General features: G+C 38.2%; 2 protein-coding genes and 1 long non-coding RNA gene across 7 annotated transcripts in view; 2 read left to right on the top strand and 1 right to left on the bottom strand.

Moving 5' to 3' along the window:
* LOC144020859 (potassium voltage-gated channel subfamily KQT member 5-like) overlaps nucleotides 1–6,306 on the top strand; it is a 169,200-nt gene extending 162,894 nt beyond the window's left edge. For both annotated transcript variants that reach the window (XM_077524726.1, XM_077524724.1), the window contains one exon: nucleotides 2,614–6,306. In XM_077524726.1, coding sequence (XP_077380852.1) covers nucleotides 2,614–3,822 — 1,209 coding nt within the window. In that variant the 3' untranslated portion in view covers nucleotides 3,823–6,306. The remainder of the gene's footprint in view (nucleotides 1–2,613) is intronic.
* Nucleotides 6,307–7,322: 1,016 nt separating this feature from the next.
* Nucleotides 7,323–23,644, bottom strand: part of LOC144020065 (NACHT, LRR and PYD domains-containing protein 14-like) — a 30,115-nt gene continuing 13,793 nt past the window's right edge. For 2 of the 4 annotated variants that reach the window (XM_077523101.1, XM_077523100.1), the window contains 8 exons: nucleotides 21,448–23,089; nucleotides 18,484–18,828; nucleotides 16,599–16,766; nucleotides 16,335–16,505; nucleotides 16,012–16,230; nucleotides 15,747–15,920; nucleotides 8,076–8,244; nucleotides 7,323–7,905 (listed from right to left, as the gene is read on the bottom strand). In XM_077523101.1, the coding sequence (XP_077379227.1) occupies nucleotides 7,753–7,905; nucleotides 8,076–8,244; nucleotides 15,747–15,920; nucleotides 16,012–16,230; nucleotides 16,335–16,505; nucleotides 16,599–16,766; nucleotides 18,484–18,828; nucleotides 21,448–23,075 (3,027 nt within the window). In that variant the 5' untranslated portion in view covers nucleotides 23,076–23,089 and the 3' untranslated portion in view covers nucleotides 7,323–7,752. Of the gene's footprint in view, nucleotides 7,906–8,070; nucleotides 8,245–15,746; nucleotides 15,921–16,011; nucleotides 16,231–16,334; nucleotides 16,506–16,598; nucleotides 16,767–18,483; nucleotides 18,829–21,447; nucleotides 23,090–23,644 lie in introns of those variants that run through there. The other 2 variants (XM_077523102.1, XM_077523103.1) reach the window with 2 other exon arrangements.
* LOC144020066 (uncharacterized) lies at nucleotides 10,377–11,539 on the top strand. The gene is made up of 2 exons (XR_013283796.1): nucleotides 10,377–10,626; nucleotides 11,362–11,539. It is a non-coding gene; the product is annotated as an uncharacterized LOC144020066 (long non-coding RNA).

Raw genomic sequence — 23,644 nt, 5'->3', positions numbered from 1 at the left:
GGAATGTATACAGAGAAGCATCTTCACATTACTCACTGGTATATGAAAAAAAAAAAAAAAATCAACTTGTAATGTGGCTACAACGAACGCACGGGACCACACTGCCCCTAAGTGGCCAAATCGGGTACAACATGAACAGCGTTCCCAGAGCAAGACAGTATAAAATAATTTAAATAAAATCGATTTTAGGAGATTTAAAATCGATCGCGATTCTTATGAGAATCGATTTTTTTGGCACACCCCTACTATCTAGGTATCAATATTTTGAGCACACATTTAGTTTGGTGTGAAGGTATTTGGCGTGAGAAAAGAATACTTAGTATGTGTAAGTACTCTTGTAGGATTAACACTTATTTTCTGCAGCCAGTGTCGTCAATGACTCGTCATTGTATCACATTTGCATATTAGAAGTCAACATAAATATATTTTAGCTGGCAGTGTTGCAAGAGTGTTGCTCTTTCAATCACCGTGTTACGGGTTCGATCGCCACAATAGACAGTATTAAACTCATATAGTCAAACCTCGGTTTACGAACGCTTTCTGTTCTTGACCAAATCGGTTTTCGACCAGAAAATTTAAAATTTTATGTCTCAGAACTCATCCAAAAAAATCGACTCCCGACCAAACTGAAAAAAAGCAGAGCGTACCTGAACGCGACTCATTCGGAGAAAAAGCCGAACGTACCTGAACGCGACTCACTCGGGAGCCGAGCTAAGTCGAATGCCCAGGATGCTTCCTCCGTAGGTAGCACATTTGTGTTCAAAGTTCGTTTGGAGCAGACCTGTTCATTGTTATTTACGCAAATCTGACTGTGTTTTTTTTTTTTTTTTAAGTTTTGCATCGTGTACTGTATTAGCTCCTAATCATGGGTTCAAAGAAAGCAAGTGCATTTTTTTTTTTTTTCATCATTTTAGATAGGATATCTTCTATTAAAATAAAACAGTGTCTATTTCTACCCTTTCTATTTATGGTAAACAGTATACAGTGCAGTTTAAGGTGTAAAATTGTAAAAAAAAAAAAAAAAAAAACTTGGAAAAAGTTTTTTTAGAATTGGAACGGATTAAAATTATTTACATTAATTATAATGGGAAAAATAGTTTCGGATTTCGAATAACTCGTTTGGAACAGCCTTCTGGAAGGGGTTATGTTCGAAAACCGAGGTTTGACTGTATATTGTCATTACCATAGTGATGTTGATCTTGTGTATTTTACTGCTTGGTCTTCTTGACCACTTGATGGTGCCATAGAGTAAATGAAGCTTTATTTATATATATATATATATATATATATATATATATATATATATATATATATATATATATATATATATATATTAGGGGTGTTAAAAAATTCGATTCGGCGATATATCGCGATACTACATCGCGCGATTCTCGAATCGATTCAATAAAAAAAAATCGTTTTTTTTTTTTTGTTTTTTGTTTTTTAAAGAGCTCAGAATTGTTTATTCGGTAGTCTTACCGAATCAACGTCTTATCATCATTGCCTTTTTGTTTTGTTTTGTTTTTTCTTTTGTTTTTTTTTGTTTTTTGTGTGTGTGAATCGATTTTTAAACTTACATTTTTAATGGAAAAATATTCAACAAAACGTCTGACTTCGGGTTAGGATTCACACCTTGAGCATGGAAGAATGTTATATGAACGGAACATTAAGCCTTAATATTTTATTTTAATGCTGTTCAAACATGAAACAAATTACAACCTCTATAAGACTGAAATTTCAGATAAATAAATAATACATTTTCATATAAATCTTATACTCTACAAGCTTACTGATTAGTATTTTTTAAATTTGAATGAAAAAAAATCGCAACAATCGACTTATAAATTCGTATCGGGATTAATCGGTATCGAATCGAATCGTGACCTGTGAATCGTGATACGAATCGAATCGTCAGGTACTAGGCAATTCACACCCCTAATATATATATATATATATATATATATATATATATATATATATATATATATATATATATATATATATATACACATATATATATATATATATATACATATATATATATATATATATACACATATATATATCTACACATATATATATATATATATATACACACATATATATATATATATATATATATACACACATATATATATATATATATATATATATATATATATATATATATATATTTTTTTTTTTGTAATACACACTCACTCACACAAGCTTACATCATGTAAGCCACATATGGTCTCCCAGGTGGGGAAGCGAACCCACTCCAACCGGCACCAAAAATGAAGCTTTGAAACAGGTGCAAACCAATTGGCTGGAAACTTCATGCTTCATGAAGCTTCATTTCGCCATCAGTACATTTCAGCCACACGCAACAATGAATCACTACTCAATAATCATGTTTACAAATGTGTCTTCATTTGGTACAGCCTGAAACGGATGTACCCCAATTATGAATTTCATACATCTTGTGGACCACATATGAATATGTAACAGCAGTGTGATCATCAGAAAATTGTAAACACAGATGCATTTCCAGATACAAGAGAACACAGTCCAATTGTATATAACCACATGAACACCTCAGAGGATTTCAAACACTATTTTCTCATGTCACAGGTGCAGTCAATCGAGTCAAAGCTGGACTCATTGCTCGACATCTATCGGCAGGTTCTGCGGAAGGGCTCCTCCACCGCTCTCGCCCTTTCATCGTTGCCGCTGTTTGAGCTCGAACAGACTTCTGACTACCAGTCCTCAGTCTTCAGCAAGGATCTGTCCTTCCCCAGCCAGGTCGGCGGCAGCGCAGCGCCCCACGCTGGCGGCTGCGTCGCACGCTCCTCCACCAATCCGCACCTGTCCCAGGGAGGACTCCATCTCATCCTGGCGACCCCGAGTGACCTCGACCTGAATACCTCCAGCACTACGCCTCCTTCCGGCCCCGCTTCCTCATCCTTCAGCCCGTCCCCATTGCCGCATCATGGCCATCCCCAACATCACACCCAGGATCAGTCCACTACACCTGAAAGTGACGAAACAGTGGGGATCCTCACCCCAAACAGTATCTGCAGTGGGATGGGAGGAGGAGGAGCAGCAGACGGTGAGTTCTGCCTTCTGGCAAGGCTCCCGCCGCCACCTCCTCCAAACAGGAATGTCGGGCTTAACAGCTTGACGCGAGCATCCTCCAATGAAAATTCCCCTGAAATTGAGGACTTCTGTGGCAGTCTAGGATTGCAAATAAAGGACGGCAACATCGGGGAGGAAGTCGGGCTCGGCCCACTGGGGAAACACCAACGGGGTAGCGCCAACAACAAGGGCAGGTTGAACGCCAAGGAGGAGGGTTCCTGGAGGCGGCATATGAGTCTTGAGCTGGAACCGCTGGTGCCAGCAACCCTAAGCTGCTGCTCAGGACCCGGTCAGGTCGATCACAGCCTAGGAAAGTCCATGTCAGTGCAGGACTTGTTGCAGACAGCCCAAGGTAAAATGCAAGGCGGCCACTGCAACATTTCATCCCCAAGCTGCAGTCGAAACGCTTGCACTGGTTTCCAGAAAAGTTGTCAAGATCTAGGCGGAGGGGCGACTGACAAAGGTGGTTGGGGGGAAGAAGATCTTTTTATGAATGACAGAGAAGTGGAGATGCAGGGATTTGATTTCCTGACACACGGGACTGTTGAGGCTCCCTCGTACTCCTCAGAACTCTTGAGAACAGACGCTATGGCAAGAGGGGCGTCACGGGGGTCCAACCGTAGCCTGGCCACCAGCGGTCATTCATCGTTGCCCTCCGCGGGCAGCACTGAGTTACTGAAAATGCAGCGTGTACGATTAAAATAAAGTGGAGGGCATGAAAATCTCACCTCACCAGAAGGACAGCTTTTTAGCATTTTTGAAAGAGAGTGTGAAGGTGGGATGATTTTTTTTTTTTGCTGATCTGAGTTGATAACAATCACAGTATTTTCATACCGGTCATCATGCTGACAGATCATATTTTACTGTACCATTGCATGTCGTAACCAGTTACTCTAAACTTTGAAGACATTTGCTTTAGATGTGAACTATCCATTGAATGTCAGAGGGATTAATTAGCAAGATAGTTTACAGGACATTCCAAAAATTAAAGTCTGGACATTGACCAAAGGCAAATAATTTTAAGATAATCATTCCTTTTTTTCCCCATTTCTATCCTATCATTAAAATATATATATAGTTTAATTCTCATATCCCCCATTGTATGGAAGCCCAAAAGTGTCAAAATTCATTAAATAAAAAGGTCATTTTGTGAATAACTATCCTAGGATAAATAACAGACAATTACAGCATGTAATATGGCCATTAAATTTTTAAATGAGGTGTTTGTATTACTATGGAAAGTGTTATGCTATTCTTTAATATGTAACAAATATTTATTTGGATTAAAAATCTCAGAATGATTATTTTAACAAAGTCATACTTTTAAAAAAATAATAGTGCTGTCAAAGTTAAAGCGTTAACTAATTAATTAATCACAAAAAAAATCTCGCATTAATCATTGTATTACCACAGATTAATCACACTATTAATTTTGACCGCAGATGATCCTTTTTAGCCGCCAGCGGTGGTTACATTAAAGGTAGCTGTTGGAGTTTGAGCAATAAACATAACTACATGCACAAGTAAAGCATTTAATAAATGTTTACATATGCCGTAGGTCATTTTTTCCCCATTTTAAATTATGAAAATAATTAATTGATTAGAAAAAGCAGGATGAGCGTGTTGCAGTGGATATAAATTTTTGAAGAGGTCCTCATAACATTAAATGTCGAAAAAAAATAACATAACTGGTGCGCTTCAAATTTAGCAGGCAAAATATGTTGGGGGGAAAAAAAAAGCCTTTTTAAGTCAGTGATTAATCACGATTAATCAAAATCACTTTCAGAAGTACTCCAACAAGTAGCAAAGTGTTTAGAATCGGATCATTACGTAAAGGCCTTGTTAAACTTCTGCGTCAGGCTACGGCGTAGTTGTCACGGCGATCGAGGCTCAAACAGGTGGTCCCACCCACTGACTTTGATTGACAGACCAAGTCATTCGGCTGTAAAACTCCATTATGTAAAAGAAGACCATTGTGGAAAAGGACATTATGAAATAAAAACTAACTTTGTAAAACTAAGTTATCTTATCTTATAAAACGTTGAAAAATAAATTAAATGTTATTATTTTTAAAAAGTATGATGTTTTGTTAAAATAATTAGTGAAATATTTAATCAAAATAAAATTGTTTTTTTTACATATTAAAGAACAGTATGAACACTTTTCATAATAATACTAATGCCTCATTTTACAATTTAATGGCCACGTTACATAATTCTGTTATTTATCAAAAGGATAGTTATTTCAAAAAGGCCTTTTTATTTATTGAATTTTGACACTTTTGGGCTTCCATACCATTGTACTACAGAATGTGTGTAAATAAGATGTCACAACAAGAACGCTGGCATCGTGCTATTGTTAAACTGCATTTTCAAGACATCACATCCAGCAGTGTATGTTATAAAGATTGAATTACCATTAGCAAATATCCAAATGATAGCGGCCTTTTAGTTGCTCATGTTTTGACAATCATAACTGTCAACATTTTGAAAGGGTGTTAATCGGTGTCCTCAAAATGTGTCCAATGAAGTCTAAATCGAATATTCTGTTGTACAGTATTGGATTTTAGACCGCAACTACTTTACGATCCGAGTTTCCTGGTTTAGAACATAACCGTGTTTGCTTGCTAAGTTAATGTCGGCTTGTTTATGGTTATTTGAAATGACATCATTGTGGAATGTACAATTGATACTGTAATGCTCACGTCATTAAAAATGCAAGTTGCTGCCTCACAATTACATTAAGAGGATTTGTTAATCTCCTCTTCCTGTTGCATAGTACCGAATCAGGTGCATTTGTGAATGCCAGATTATTTTGTTTTCTATAAAATATAGAAAATTATTACATTAAAAGCTACCTTACTGAAGACCCATATCGAAGACCAGAATACGTGCGTGTGTGTGTGTTAGTGTTGACATTTGGCTGCAATTTTAAACTTCATCCTTGGCTGCCATATCCCATTTGTTGCTCTGAAGACAAAATACGCTGTACATATACAGGTGCCTTGCTTTTGTGGAACATCATCTCAAAAGTTGAAAATTTTCACACAAAAAATGTTGCTAAAATGTTGATTTTTTTTTCTCTCTCTCCATCCATTGATGATTTTGTAACAGCCCCATGGGCCTTCATCATGTTGTCTCCTCTTAATTTATTTAAATTGTATGCACATTCTCAAAAGGAATTCATACAGACTGCAATGTCATGAAAATACACTAAAATCTTTACTTTCTCAAATAAAGAACAATCGATATAGTTTTGCAATTATTCACTTGATTTGTGTTGACGTGTACCAAACAAGACTTGAGACTTCATTTATACTGACAAAAGAACATAAAACTGATTTAAGGTGCAGGAATTTAGCAGTAGCATCAAGCTGTGCTTCTTAGAAACAAACTATACCGTAAATACTAATATGGCTCTTCCGTGGGCCACAATGCTGACTAACCCATCAACTTCCATCCATCCATTTTCTTGACCGCTTATTCCTCACAAGGGTCGTGGGGGGTGCTGGAGTCTATCTCAGCTGGCTATGGGCAGTAGGCGGGGTACACCCTGAACTGGTTCCCAGTCAACTGCAGGGCACACAGAGACGAACAACCATCCACACTCACAAGCACACCTAGGGACAATTCGGACCGGAGTACCCGGAGAAGACCCACCCGGGAACGGGGAGAACATGCAAACTCCACCCAGGAAGGCCGGAGCCTGGACTCGAACCAGAGTCCTCAGTACTGGGAGGCAGACGTGCTAACCACTCATCCATCGTGCCGCCCTAACCCCATCAACTTACGATTTATTTATTTTTTTTGTGCTGACATTGATGTAATTCCCTTCATCTTCAATAAGGCCCCATTTCCAACTGAAGAAAAAAAAATCCTTGCTCTTAAGGATGCCACAACCATGCTTCAATGTAGGTATTGTATGGTACTTGATAATAGGCAGTGAAGTTTAGATTTTTTTTTTTTTTTGCAAAACATAACTGGCTTGGATAGGTTGTGCATACAAAAGGAGACTGAAGATTGTTGTCACTTCCATATACTTATCAGCTAGTCTTGGTAGCATCGCTGACCTTTTTTTTTTTTCTCAAAACTTTTGAAGGGATGTCCAGATCGTGGGAATGCCACTAATGTGCCATATTTGACTGTCATCACTGTGTTCCATTGGTACTTGGTATGCCTTGAAAATTCAAAAAGTCAGGAAAAGCCTTTAAAACAGCTCAACTTTATTTGGCATTAATAATTATAGGCACAATAAATGGTGGCAGGTGAGTGACGAGTTGGAATGTGAATGGTTCTAAACACACCCAAAACATTTTTGAAACTTAATAGTCATAAAAACAAGGCAATTTGCAAAGCGATATATACTGTAGCTGAGTACTTTTAATGCCTACTAGATACCACAAGATGGTGCTGCAGCACTATGATGAGGAGATGATTCTCTGGCATTTGACTTTCTTCCCCCACAGCTGGAATGAACATACCAACATGAACATACAACATCATGAGAGAATCAATGGCTTTATGTGTTTAATTATGTGAACATTTATTTCTGTATCAAATACTAATACTTTGAAAACAAATTTGGTAAAATTGAATTGAATACTCAAGTATGGAACCATACTCAACAAGGCAAATTTTATACAGTATTTGGAAAGTCTTTGTTTTTTAATTCCAGGAGCAACCAAACGCCTTTTCCAATAATGTCAATGATGTGTGCAATTAAATGAGTGAGGAAATACGATCCTGTCATGATCCACCTTTGTCTTTGACGCCTCAGTATTCGGAGACACTGAAAAATAAGAACATGAGGAAAAACATTTAGCTAAAAGAATATTAGTAACTGAAATGATGCATAATATGCATACAGTCATTTAAAATCGAACACATAATTTACTAATATGTTGATTAGCCATTTGTGAAATAATTGTTCAAATCAGGATTTCACACCACTTACTCAACTGTGTTCAATGCGTATTCCTCCTTCTTTGTAATTTTAACGAGCACCATGATGTCACAATTGGTCAGCTTGTTGCCCATCAGAAAAAGCTCAGTCAGGTAGTTGGGGTTTGACTTCAGGGCAAAAATCAGGTGTTCAACACTTTCGGAGCCAAGGCCACAATTTGTTAGTCTGGTCAAAAAGAAAAAAAAAAAAGTGTCACACATCACATCATTGTCATTGCATTTTATTTATTTATGGTCACATTATACACTAAATATGAGAGTGCATATAAAAAGTCTCCTCACCTCTGTTCAAATGACAGTTTGTTTTTTGATATATAATAAGCAGACCAAGATTAATTCTTATTTTTACTTCTCCTCTTGAAAATATTGTTCAAGTTATTTCAGATGACATCTTGAACACCATGGAAAAAATCTGATTCACTTTAAATTTGAAAATACCCGATTAAGCTGATGTATCGTCAGCCAACTGGGATGTGTGCACTGCTCTGGCGAACACTAGCATTTTGAAAGAGACCATGCTTTTTTATTCAGTAGGAAATAAACCCAGTATAAGTCATTTAATAACAAAAAATTTTACTTATGACTGAATGTATGTTTGGAGGTCCATCAATTAAAACAAAAAATAGTGATCAGCAATCACATTGTGTAAAATGCACTGAACAATGAAGTCAGCAATTGACCTAACTGTGACATGCCCCACCCCGCCCACATTGTGCTACAAGCAGCTCCCTCCGACATTGTTCAGGCAAAATTAGCGTAACAGCTTGTGCTCTAATGGCAAAGTTGTCACATCTTCCTTGTGTTTTCTCGGTCAGGTATTTTCAGGATGCCAATACTTCTCTTTGAAGCAACCAAAGGGGGCTTTAATTTTTTATCTTCACTCCCTCAGCATGCAATTTTGCCCAAAAACAAAAAAGAAATATGCATCGCTATCGTTAGCCTTTGGCTAAAACAACAATGGAGAACATTACCTTAGCACAGACGTAGTAGTTTCTGCTCATTTTAGAGGGATTCAACTGGCCGTGTGTGTGCTAGGTTTGTTCTGTTGGCATTTATAGTAAGTCAAGAAATGTGTGGACGGCTAGCTTCCCGGAGCTATCGTTAGCCTTTGGCTAAAAACAACAATGAATGGAGAAAAATGACCGTAGTACAGACGTAGCACTTTCTGGTCATTTTAGAGGGATTTGACTGGTCGTGTGGTCTTCCACAAAGTCTGATGACATTTTTCATAGGGTTTATATAAGGGAATAAACCGGACAGTCGTCTCTTTTACACAAGTCGTGACTACCACAGGATGCCGGTTAGTCGATCGGGATAACGGCTATCACTCTTACACAAGCCGTGACTACAGTGTTTAACAATTTTATTGATTTTTTTTCTTGGCTTTGAACAACCATGCAATGCGCTACAGGGAGTGGGATTGCTTTTGTTTGTCCGCAGCAAAACGCGCGTGTCGTCGCAGACATGACGTCTTGCGTCTTGATTGGTTTACTAGGTTATGTGGGTGTGGTTTACGGTAATACATAAGATTTATACAGCACTTTTTTGGACACTGAAAGTTGCATTCACACTCTGGTGGCGGTAATCTACGTATGTAGCCACAGTTGCCCGAGGTCAGACTAACCCAGGATTTACACCGGTTGCGTGTGCGGTCCGTCTTGACTGCGTGCTCCGGACGCATCAATTTTTTGGCCAACTCACACCGGCTCCGCACAGCTGCGGGCTGGCAGTTCCGTCGCAGACCACTTCCCGCCGTGTCTCGCGTGACCGCGCGCAATCATGTGGCATTGAAAACAACGACAAACACACAGAAAGTCTGTGCTCAACAGAGAAGCAGAAAGAGAGGTGGACTTTTATTATTTGGTGGCTTTTCACTTCCAATATAAACCTCTCCTCGCCCATGTTCTCTGGTGTCTAAACCGTGAATGAGCACCTCGCACGTTAACTCCAGACCTGGCTACGCCCTATGGCGTTAGATTTGTGCCACAATTCCGTGCGTAACAAAATGTGTTTCGTACGTACAAAATGTGTTTCGTACGTACCAAAAATGTGTTTCGTACGTACAAAATGTGTTTCGTGCGTACAAAACAGTCCTCGCGCACGCTTGCTACGTCTCTCCTCAACACGTACGAAACTTTGATTTACGCTTGCGATGCAAGGGTCGAGGCGTAATATTTGTGCCACAATTCTTAACCAATCAGGAGTCGGACAGGAGAGCAAATCCTGATTGGCTGTTTAATATCCAATCAGGCAGAACTTTGCCAACGTGTCTTCACGCCGCGTTGCATCATGGGCGCTTCTTCGATTTTTTTTTTTTTTTTTTTGTTTTGTTTACTAGCACTCGGTGCTTTCCTGTTTGTATTTTATCTGCATTTCTGCTGACTTTTATTTACTTAACAAAAGTTTTGTTATATTACGGGGTGAAGCAGCTCCCAACTGCTTTCCTGCTTAGCGGAAGACAAGTTTTAGCCCTCATGGGACCGTTGGATGACCGTTGGGGGGGACGCTAACTTCCGAATCGAAGACTACTTTCAACATTTTCATAACGGTAAGTAGCATAAAAGTAGCATCTTTTAACTTGGCCACTATCACACACAGGCTTCCAAGACAATCAAAATTGTATGTAATAGTTACATACACGACATTGGCAATTGATGTGCATAGTTATGATGAAGAAAAAAAAAATCGCCACCCCCTTTCTTTATTTTCTTATGCATTTTTAGTGCCTAGTGCCACCAAATGTATATAGTGTAACTAACAGACAGAAAAAAACATGGAATGTCCAAAAGCACTGTTAACACAATGCCATAGTTACTGATTTTTAAGTACGTTAGTGATATTGATTAGAAAATCGTGGAAAATTACGAGATATCAGCTCTTGAATTCAATTCCCGAGTTAATTTTGTTGTCATTACCTGTATACTTGTGCACATAAATGCCATCTCAAACAAATGACTAAAGCAGCCTTTTACCACCTAAAAGACTTCGACAGAAGGGTTGCATGCTCTATACCAGAAGAACCTGACTCATGCTTTTATTTCCAGTAGACTTGATTATTGCAAAGGTCTTCTGACTGTTCTCCCTCAAAAGAGCATCACATTATAGCTGCAGAGGTTATGAAGTGGTTACCCTTAGTTGTACTAGACATTTAACATGAACAAGAAACTGTAGAAACATGGATGGTCACATTGTTTTCCCATAACTACATGAAGATGGATGGATATGATTGTTTCACGTTTTACAATTAATAACCTTGAGCTTTTGTTTGTTTCCAATTTACCAGGTAAACCAATCCAGATTGCGCATCGTTTCTATATCCGGGTCACAGTCATCAATACGATGTCTAAGGATAGAGAGTACAGCTGAGATGGATGGGACGGCGATGGATGGCTCCACAATAGCAGTCTACCATGCCTACTGTGTGTAAAACTTGAAATAAAAACTGCAAAGATGCACTGTAACTGAGGACGATTCATTTGATTTAAAAACAAAATGTAAAGTTTGCTGTTTGTTGATCGATAATGCATCATTAAGTGTCAATTACAAATACAATGTGTAATATATTTTCATCTGTGGAACCTCTTGGGTCTTGCATTCTCAATACATCATCGTGAGTACAGTACTCTGAGGTCTTCTTGGTCAATGATGGGCAAATGTGCAGTGTGTGCACTTCCGCACTTTAATCTTGAAACCATAAATGTGTCATGTACTGCATTGGCACTGTACCTGCAATAGTATTTTGGTTATTGTTTACAGGTTGTTCCGAATACAGTGTGTGTGACACTTTTTATTTTTCTAATTGTCAATGATACTGTTTGCAAGACACATTTAAATAAGTTCAGTAAAAGTGTCGACAACTTACAGGAGAAAAAATATTTTAAAAATGTTTGATTTGGTATGCTGCAAAACAGGCCATTACAACTATTCGAACTTCAAATTATGATAGTCCAATGTTAATGTTGTCATTCTTCAGGAGCTCTTGATTTCTCTGCTGTCAAGCTCAAGCTTCACGTTCTGACTCTTCCTACAGACATTTTAATGACTAAGTCAAATTGGTCTCATCAGCTGGCTCAAAAACGTCAGGAATTAGGGCTGCACAAAATTGGAAAATCATGCAGTACGCGATTTTGATGAATATTGCAATAGATATTGCAATATTTAATATGGATCTAAAGAAATGACTGATGATGATTTTATTATCTAATGAACAAATTATATTTCTCATGCAGTAAAATGTATTCAGAGTTATTTAATTGTAATGACTTCAATAATGTTCAACTAGTGGATGGTGGTGCACATTTTAGCAAGTGGCTGACTGGTCAAATTCAAATAAAAGCATAAAATTCCATATAAAACTTATTGCATGTCTGTTATATGCATATTGCATGGGCCAATAGCGCGATATCAATATTTTTTCCACTCCACTTCTTCATCTTCTGCTTCTCGTGGTGTTTTTGACACTTCTGTTGTGGTGTCATCAGGTGCATTCTGGGTCCTTTGTCATCTTTGTTGCCTGGTAATAAAAAAAAAAACCCAAGGTTAGCGCTCAGATTTTTAATTGTCTATCTGTTGTTATAGAAAAATGACAAGATCAACCATGTTTCTCACATTAGTAAAACAATTATTTTGGGCAAACATGTTTATTTCAACAGCTGCTAGTCATGGTGTATGGTTGTCTTGTAACAAAAATGAATTCAATTCTTTACGTCAATAACTATGGCATTGGACTGCCAAACACAGTGCTCTTAGGTATTCAATGTTTTCTATTATTCACGATATACCTTTAGTGGTACCAGGCACTAATTACTAAAGAAAAATGGATGGTCTAACATTTTCTTTTCTACTTCTTATACAACGCCACTCATGATGGCATGCATTGTTTAAGATTGTAATGATAGTAGCAAGATCAAAAGAGGACAAAACTATAGGATTTACTGACTTAAATACAGTACAGTATTTTGTAACTTACCATAATGAAAACGTAAGTAGCAGGTTAGCCTCTTCTCTTTTTTTTTCTTCTATTTTATGCCGTCATCCAACATCACCATGAGCGCTAAAACTTGTTTTCCCTCCTTCTTCCGCTAAGCAGGAAAGCAGTTAGGAGCTGATTCATCCCGTAACATAACAAAACTTCTATTAAGTAAATAAAAATCAGCAGAAATACAGACAAAAATTCAAACAGGAAAGGACCGAGTGCTTGTTAAAAAAAAAAATAATAAAAAAAATAAATCGAAGAAGCGCCCATGATGCAACGCGGCGTGACGACACGTTGTCAAAGTTCTGCCTGATTGGATATTAAACAGCCAATCAGGATTTGCTTTCCTGTCCGACTCCTGATTGGTTAAGAATTGTGGCACAAATATCACGCCTCGACCCTTGCATCGCAAGCGTAAATCAAAGTTTTGTACGTGTTGAGGAGAGACGAAGCAAGCGTGCGCGAGGACTGTTTTGTACGCACGAAACACATTTTGTACGTACGAAACACATTTTTGGTACGTACGAAACACATTTTTGGTACGTACGAAACACATTTTGTTACGCACGGAATTGTGGCACAAATCTAACGCCATAACGCCCGCATCACGTTTTGCTAACGAAATAGGAGCTGGAGAGTGTTTATTTTGAAAGGTAACCGGAAATTTATTTTGAAACTGTGTCAGTCTTCCTGTCCCGCTTGATGTGTTTTGTGCTAGCTTGCCATTTGCCAGAGGCCGACCGATGCGGCATCCGGCAAAAATAGAAAATAGGTCTATCCTTGCGGAAGGGCTGTGGCACGCCGCAGCTGAGACGCAGTCAACACGCACCGCAGCCGCACCCGGTGTAAATCCCAGGTAACGAATTCTCTCCTTGGGGCATATGTTATATGTGCCCCAAAGGAAAACTAACCAGTACTCAAAGTCCTTCAATCCCTCTGCCATTCAGCTTCTAAACACAGAATATGTTCATTTTCATTTTTTTCTTTTCGAGAAAGTAATTTATTTTAATTGCTTATTTATTTCAAGGGATGGGCGAGTACCGATACCATGCATTGCATTGGCCGATACCCGGTCTTAATTCGAAGTAACAATACTCGCGAAGGTGACCTCTTGTGGCTGTTTTACGATCAGGAACTAGAAATTCAAAGAATAGAAAATTTCCATTAATTTTATGACATTTTAAGAGAAATTGTTGTATTATATAAAGGTCTTTCTTTCAATGTTATTGTTTTTGGGGGAAATTTTTAGGTATCAAAAGTGCTAGCGGTATTGGTGACTACTCAAGTTGAGTACTCACTTTATTTGCTTTTATCTTATGTCTTGTTTATCTTGGCCGACAATTTGTAGCTTACTTTGGCCCAGGCAACTGTCTATGTCCTATGCTTCACTGTGTTTGATATGTAGTGTTCGTTCATTCATTCATTCAGTCATAGACTAACAGTGGGTATGAGTGCAAGCTGGGAAGCTACAGATGAATTGCCCCTTGAGGAATGAATCAAGTCTGAAACTGTACATCAATTGGCAGGATTTTCCATATATAATCCTTATAAACTCGAGCAAAGCAACAGTTGCTATGCTCGAGTGCATGACCCAAAATGCCTGTCTACTACCATTCGTTCAAATAGTGTACTTCGTAATGATCTTAGATACCGTATATGTCAGTGCACTGTAGCAGCCCAGCTACCCACTATAATCTACATGGCGGCCATGTTGCCAAAAGCAACTACTTTGCCTTTAAAAGCAAAAACGCATGGCTCATGAAAATAAGTCTTAAGTTGCTCATTTCTCAACCAATTTTCAATAGGTTTATTTTTTTTTGTCTTCGACAAAGCATGTGCTATCATTATATACCCTTTGAAAAAAGAAGCCCAAAAACATGTCTACTTACAGTTCCCATAAGGTACTTGTATGGCGCTACAAGTATATGTAACCACCTACAGCATAATGTGTTAGCATTCTTGGTCTCTTGGTTTTCTTGCTGCCCACACACATGGAATTTGCCAAGTGTTGTTCGATTCCCCCTTTTTTTTTTGGCCCCCGATACGATTCCGATACCCAGCTTTGCAGTATCGTCCGGTACCGATACCTAAGTTTTTTTTCCTTCAACATGAAAAAGCGGTCCTGAGATTGGTTCAGAGCATTCAAGAGCCAATAGGATATCTTAGATCGGCATGCAGTGAACATGTCACATATCAGTGAATGTTGTGCATGAGCAAGACACAAGATGCTGCAACCAAAGTCCTATATCAGCGTTGGAATTAATGATATCGGCATGTAAACTTGTGAGTACTCACCAATACCGATACCAGTACCACTGTTTTAATGCAGTATCGGCACCTCTATCGATACCAATATCTGTATCGGAACAACACTAATTTTGACCCTCCAAGCTGAGTGTTGCCGTAAACACGCAGCTCAAAGGAGGAAAGTGATAGTAACAATAAAATAATAATAATAACAATAATAACTATAACAACAACAACAATAATAACAATAACAACAACAACAACAATAATAATAATAATAATATGAGGAGAGTAGCTGAAATCATTTTCTTTTTGATGATGCCAAGAAGAGCTTATTTTTGAAATACGGATTACTGTGACTGATTTTGCTATGCCGGCCGGATCAGAAATATGCATACCACTTGTTACTGTTTTTTTTAACTTGGGGGGAATAAATGACAACTTACGCTAAGTGCTCAAGTGTGCATTGAGTACTTCTCAGTCCTACACAGAGTTTCTTTACTCCCTTATCTAGGATGTCATTGTCAGACAGATCCAGCTTACTGATCATGCTGTCCTCTGATGCAAGGATGGACGCAAGCTGTGTGCAACAGTCATCGGTTAGGTCGCAGCAGGTCAGGCTGAAATGCAGAGAGAGAGAGAGAGAACTTTCATAAAGCACTACTAATGTTGCACAGAACAGGGGATGATACCGATTCAAAAGTATTTCACTTGAGAGATGTGAAGTGGCTGTAAGGATTCGTCAGTCCAGTTAACAATTGTTTGATTCCAGCATCTTCAAGACAGTTCATGGTGAGGTTGAGCTCCATCAGCTTTGATGCCTCCGGCCACTCAAATTTATTTTCCTCTTTAGAGTAGGTCTGGGAGACACAAGCTAGGACCTTTGCAACACAAAAGCAGCCCGGAGTTGTAATTCCACATCTTGACACACTGAGGAGGAGAGAATTATAGTTTACAAATAACACTCACTGTGTTTTTTTTCCACATCTCAGGCAAGTGCAAAGCAGTAAAAACACAGCAACACAAGTCCTTACTTGAGTTTTTCTAGGTGAGACTGGGGACGCATGCCTGCGCAGATGAGCCCAAAGCCAGCATCCGTTAATCGGTTGTTGCTCAAATTTAGCTCCACCAGGTTGCTGTTTGCAAACTTCAGAGCATCTCCTATATGTTTACAACTTAACATGGTGATTCCGCAGCGATTCATCCTACAGAGATGTAGAACAATACAGAATCTCCTCTGACTTTATTTTCCCTTATAAATGTAATGCATATAATCACAATTATAGTAGAGGACTCACTCCAGTTTGTGCAGCTGTGATATATCATATCTTTTGAAGAGCTCAATGGCGCCTTCATCTCCAATTGCATTGATGGCGAGATTCAACACTTTCATATAGCGGGAATTTTTCTGCAAAGCCATCGCCAAAGCACAACAGCCCTTATGACCAAAATTGCACTGACTTATTCTGTAATGACAAAAGTGACATGCAAACATAAATTTGCAAAGACCTCAGACAGGCAACATATCAAACCACTAACGCGGGTGGCTCAAGTCACATGACCTCATTGTAATCAGACGCAAATCTCCATTTTACAACTTGCTTGGCTAAAATGTATAAAAGACTTGATTTGGTATCCTAAAGACTCAACTTGAACTAAATGACTTTGGCAAGTTTTTATGTCATTTGCACAAACCTGGTAACCCAATTCGACTTTCATCAATTGTAGATTCACGGCCCTGAGAAGTCAACATGATCATTTCTTCACAGTCAATTTTTTTAAACCCCGTTTTCCTGGCTTTTACAAGCTTGGAGCCAAAGTGATGTAAAAATAACAAAAATAAAAATCATACTTTCAATTGACCGTAAATCTGTAATCGTTGAAAATTTAACTTCTTGAATGGAATTGTGATAATTATTCAACTTCTCCAAGATATACTAATTTTTTGGAATGGGTTTGTATATGCTGATGTACCATGTAGAGCCCATCGAAACACATGGATGTTATTAATATTTGTCAACTGTGGGCCTGTGAAGCTGTGGGATCTGATTTGAATTCTGTCTCTTAAACTATTTACTTACTTTTTGCTAAATGTCCGAGTGACACCCCTTTTGCTAAATAACTATATGACTGTTAGTTATGTTTTAATTACGTATCGGGAAATCAAATGCACCTTGCATTAATCACAACGGGTATTATGTATTGGTCATTTTATAATAATTTACTTTTTGTCAAAAAAGGCATTGTGATCTCTGTAACTAAAAGGCGCCGGCTGGACGCCAAGTATGCTAACATATGCACATTTGCTTCCGAGTCAGTGAAATAAAACCGCCAGAAGAGTTCAAGATAACTCATTTGAGAGCTGCAGGCTGGTCATGTGTCTAGGTATAAGCTATTTTCATGACCAAAACTGACAAACTGATGTTTTATGACTGCCAACTGTTTGGGACATCCGTGCTTTCTGCTTGGGCTCACAAAACATTTCAATTTAGGGTTTTTCTGCCGCACTACTCTAGTAGCTAATTTAATTTAAGATAACTTGCAGAATGCACGACACTAAATCACATTATTATTATTATTATTATTTTTAAAGTTTGAACAAATCCTTTTTGATACCAGTAAAAAACAACAACAACAACAACAACAAAAACGGGGGTGTTCTTTGAGCTCAAGCGTGTATAGTGCATGAGCATGCCTATTGTTTTGCATGCAAAATAACTTTCATTCACAAACTAGGTGTACAGTTTCTTTTATATTTTCCACTTGCTTCATTTTTTTAGCCTTTGAAGTATTTGACAACCCGATAATTTAAGAAATACATTGCATGCATGATACAGGATATTACTATTTGGTATATTTTTACTGCAGCTTACTTGAATTTTGATTTTCAATGTTGTGAAGTCTGGAAATGTATCGGTGTGTTCATACATAACACATATGTTCAAATAAGAGATCTGATTATTTAAGATAAGAGATCATTATTTATTGATTTGTCAAGTAAGACTTCAAAAAGAGAGTTATAGATTCGTATTTTCTACCCATATAGTGGAGGCACACATTAAAAGAGTTATAAACTTTGAGTAAGCTTGAGTATCATTTAAGTATCTTGAGGCTAAGACAGTGTCCTCTTTATTTGGAAATGAAAACGTGGTCACCCTATGTTAACTATCACACAACACTTACTTGAGTTCTTCTAGGCAGCAGTGAGGGAATTCCAAACCCTCAGCAAGATGCTTCAGTCCACTGTCCCCTAAATTGTTGCCGCTGAGATCTAGTTCTTTCAGCCGACAATCTTTTTTCAAGGCATTAGCAAGGTACCGGCAGCCTTGTGCTGTCACTCCACAGCATAGCAGACTGAGCCTTTTCAGTTTACAGCTTGGACTGGCCATAGCCCCCATGAGCATCTTGACTCCAGTGTCAGTGATGCTGTTGTATCCCAAATCAAGCTCTTTCAGGTATGATTCTTTTGTGCTCAGTATAGATGCCAAGGCTGGACAACACTTGTTGGTCAGGTTAGAAAATCGCAACCTACGGGTAGATGGGACAATGTCAAATATTAGCACTCGACCTATGAAGTGAAAGTCCCAACTGTTCCTAAACAGTTTCACAGTATTATTTGTTTCCCCCTTAATGGCATACAAACTACATGAGCAAGACACAAGATGCTGCATCCAAAATCCTATATTAGCGTTGGAATTAATGGTATCGGCATGTTACTTGTGAGTATTCACCGATACCGATACCACTGTTTTAAGGCAGTATCGGCACCTCTGCCGATACCAGTATCGGTATCGGAACAACACTAGTATACACATAATCAATCAATAGAAAATATGTTGGGAAACTTGGGCATATGTTACAGTATGGCGTTAAGATTTGTGCCATAATTAGGACATTATGAGCACAAAAGTGTGTTTTCAGCACACAAATGTTTTACACATGGCAAAAAAATAAGCCATCCTCCATTATTTGGAGCCTAGGTATCTGGCATCTCCATTTAAAAAAAAAAAAAGAAAAAAAGAAGAAGTTCTGAACTAGGGTAATGTGTTGTGCAAGCGGTGCTTGGCAAAAATTGTGACACAGCAAATAAACTTACACTGTCAATAGAATTAACAACACATCGGGCAACAGCGCAAGTTGTTCTGTCTAAAGCCAGACATGGTTAACAAGTAGTAATTTCCTGCTTTGTATGGTCGATACCGATAACCGATACATTTTTTTTATATATATATTTAATGTAGCCTTCATATAATCTGCAATTTGTTCATCCAGGAATGGAAAAACTGATGTTTTAGTAGCTCTGATTATGACAGCAAACAAATGTGTCTCTCTTCAAACGTGTATTTTCGATATGAAATGGCTAACAGATAATTAAACTAAATAAAACGTTAGTTTTTAAATTAATACAGAACTACAACTGGTTTACCTGGAAAAACAAAACATTCATCTGTATGCATTATGCAATAGGAATGCATTTATTCAACCCTAAGTCCAATACTGTATGAGGATGAGGTAGGTGAACGTTTGGTAAAATTATATGCATTGACATTTGTCAACCTTAGTTTAAAAAAATTGAAATCAAGTAAATAGACAAAATTGGTATCGCAGCAACCCTTGTGGGTGCGTGGGTGGTTATGTTGTTTCCCGTGGTCCCGTAAGGGAAACACAGACTAGAAAATAATAAATAAATAAATAAATAAGATGCTCACATTCAAGTGTTTTGTTGTGGCTTGGTTACAGCCGACAGTAACTCGCATTAAATAGTTAGTTCACTGCTTGGCTTGGCTTTAAAAGTTAAACAAAAAAACATTTCATACGCATCCTTGAAAACCCCCATCCTGAACTGCGGTCGGACTTACGTTACGTGTATTCTTAGTCCATTCTTGTCAATCAAGCTGTGGGCACTAAAAAAAAATGGGTCAGCTACAAAAAAAACAAAAAAACAGCTGCTTGTCTAGCGCTATGAAAGCCATAACTTTGGCGTTAATGGCTTTAGGTTTGTTGTTGCTGCCTTGCTGGCTTATTTAACTTGGCGCCGTTAGCCTAGCAACATTAGCTGCTACAGCTGTGCCTCATTCAGGTTTGTTCAAAACGGCTCTGCTCCGCTTTCTCTCCTCTGCTCCGCTTTCTCTCCTCTGTGCTTGCCAAAAAGTCTGGATGTTAATTGTCATTCCGCCTTTAAATTTGTTGGGTTCTCACGTTGCAAACAGTGTACAGTCTTTAATAGATATATATCGGACCTTTGTGTGGGCTAAAATATACATATCGGGCCGATCAAAAATGACGTCATATTTTCCCATATCGGCCGATATTGTATCGGTCCGATAAATATCATGCATCCCTATTAACAAGCTAGTCTTTCTTGCAAAGAATCTGCATACGCTCCATGCAATGCTAATGTATGGAGCACACCTCTCACTGCAAAGTAACCACATCACCAGGACGCTTAATGTAAAAAAGCCTAAAATCACTTCTTGTTGAACCAGCGGGCGGGCGTTGAATCGTCACCAAAATGTTAAGTGAACATCTCTTCTTATGTCAACTTCAACCACACCGCCATGCTTTTTCTCCACAAAATGAAAAACGCACAGGTACACCGTTGAGGTTGGCTTTTCAAAGGACGATTCTCAGGCTAAATCTTCTGTGTTCCTTATCCCTATATGCGGTAACTGTTCCGATGAGCACAACTGTCTGTCTGTCTGTCTGTCTGTCCTCGTGTGCATGTTCAAAACATTGCTCTTGTAATCACAGATTCAACTTCTGCTTGTTAGTACAAACACCAACAGCACAACAAGTTCGCAACCTGCGCAAGATATTTTTCAATGCTACGGGAGCTTATGATTGTTTATCCTTCCATGAATTTTAGAAAAGGGAAAAATAACATTCAAATAAACCACTCCATGAAACTAAAGTTGCTGTAACAAATGGCTCCCTGCTACTTCCAGTGTTTTGAGTCGCACAGCACACGGAATTTTTTTTTCTACATCAGAGCCCTCAAGCATGAGGTGAATAATACAATGTAATTGGGTGAGGTTAATGTTTTAACAGTAATAAGTCTTCCTTAAGCATTTGAGTTGCTGCAACAGAAAGTAAGCAAATCAATTCAATAGACAATTACAAATCTTATTCAAAAAGAAGTTGACTTACATGGCATTCTCTGACTTGAAAAGGACAGGTAGCTTCCCGAGAAGCTGTTCATCACACCGTTCAGACACTGGCATGTGGAATTCCTGTCGGACCCCTTCAAAATTTGTGGTTCTTTGTGACATGAATGCCCATTGTGTTGGAGAAGTATCCTCAATTAGGGATAAGCCTGTGTTCATAAAAACATTGACCTCCTCAAGTAAAGCTTGTGAGTCGAACTCCCTTAGACAATGGAACAAGACCACAGCACTTGGAGACAAAATGTTCTCCAGGACCTTCTTTCCTGTATATACAATAAGTGGATGCGGGTCCTCCAAGTATCCTTTTTCCTTAATGAGTCCAAAGATGAAGCGAAGAAAGACATCATATTTTCCTCCTTGCGTCACAAGTGTCTGGTCCACTAACGCCAAAAAATCGAAATGAAAAGGACTCATTTCATGTAATTTACAGTCCGCAGCTAGGAACTCTTGAACACTCAAGTGACCAAAGCGGAACACAGTGGTATTATACAGTCCTTTCTCTTCTCTCAGCACAAGCGGACTTTCTTTCGAGAAAACTGAAGCTTCCTCAACACTCATCTTCTTCTGTAAAAGGTCCTCTTGATACAACACACTGCAATCCAACACTTGTTCTTCCATTCGATGCAGTGCCAGCGCTTTTAGCTTGGAAATGAATTTAGAGTTGGACATTTTTACAATCTTTTTGTAAATCTGTGTCAAAGTCATTGGGGTTATTTTGAAATCATCATCTGCCTTGAGTAGATTTTTCAAGGCGGTTGCCATGATGGTGCAGACTGGCGGAATCTGGCAAAGAAAGTTGAGACTTCTTGATATTTTCACATGGTTGATGACTTTTCTGGAGAGGCGCTCATTGCCAATCAATGTTCGAATGTGCAACTCCTTCTGTTCATCATCGAATCCTTGCACTTCCGTTTTTTTAAGCAAATAACAATCTGGGATTTTTGTTGCTGCAACCTCCCGGGTTGTTATCCAGAGATGGGCATTAGGAAGCAAATTGCCCTTGATCAAATTCGTCAGTAAAGTATCCACTGTGGCACGTTCACAAATGTCACTCACTGCTTGACTTCTGAAATTTAGTGAGAGAAGATACTCATCCAGTCCATCAAAGACAAAGAAAATTTTACTTTCATTCAGGCTGGAAGAATCAAACCTCTTCAAATGTGGGTAAAATATCTGGATAAGTTCAATTAGGCTTACTTTGTGTTTGATCAAATTAAACTCCCATAAAGAAAATGGAAAGAGGAGGTCAATGTCCTGGTGATCACTGCCCTCAGCCCAGTCCAAAGCAAAATTGTGCACAACAGTGGTTTTGCCAACTCCACACACCCCATACGTGATGAGTGTTCTTTGGTTAGATCCGTGTTTACAGTCACAGTTTAAAATGTCTGCAAGTGGAACTGTACTACAAGACAGCCATGTATGCAGGTCAGATTTATCCACAGAGAGGAATTCGTGTTTCTGGATACTAGGAAGCCCGAATCGGTCTTCCTTCATGCAAAGTCTTGCTGGTAGTATGGGACTGACAGAAGAGGTTTCCCTTAGTTTGTGATATTTTCTCTTTAGGGTCGTTTTTAGGGACTTTTGGAAACTTTGGGCATTCGTTGCGTCCATGTGGCCAGTTGATCCTGGAAGAAAAATAAATAAATCAATAAATATCATCCTGTCTACAACGAACCCAAGACCCAACACACAGTGTTCCTTCGTTTATCTACCCGCGATAATGGAAATCTGTGTTAATTTTTATTTATTTATTTATTTATTTAATTATTTTTCCCCCATTTTCCCATTACTGTTAAATATAGTTTTTAAATTTATTTTATATACATACATACATACACACACACACACACACACACACACACACACACACACACATCTATACACATATACCTATATATATATATATATATATATATATATATATACATATATATATATATATATATATATATATATATATATACACATATACATATATATATACACATATACATTAGGGGTGTTAAAAAAAATCGATTCGGCGATATATCGCGATACTACATCGCGCGATTCTCGAATCGATTCAATAATCGGCAGAATCGATTTTTTTTTTTTGATTTTTTTTTTTTTTTTTTTTTTTTTTTTTTTAGGATTCACACCTTGAGCATGGAAGAATGTTATATGAACGGCACATTAAGCCT

The sequence above is a fragment of the Festucalex cinctus genome, chromosome 6, assembly GCF_051991245.1.
Source record: "Festucalex cinctus isolate MCC-2025b chromosome 6, RoL_Fcin_1.0, whole genome shotgun sequence".
NCBI classification, from domain to species: domain Eukaryota; kingdom Metazoa; phylum Chordata; class Actinopteri; order Syngnathiformes; family Syngnathidae; genus Festucalex; species Festucalex cinctus.
This window is presented reverse-complemented; position numbering and strand designations above follow the sequence as displayed.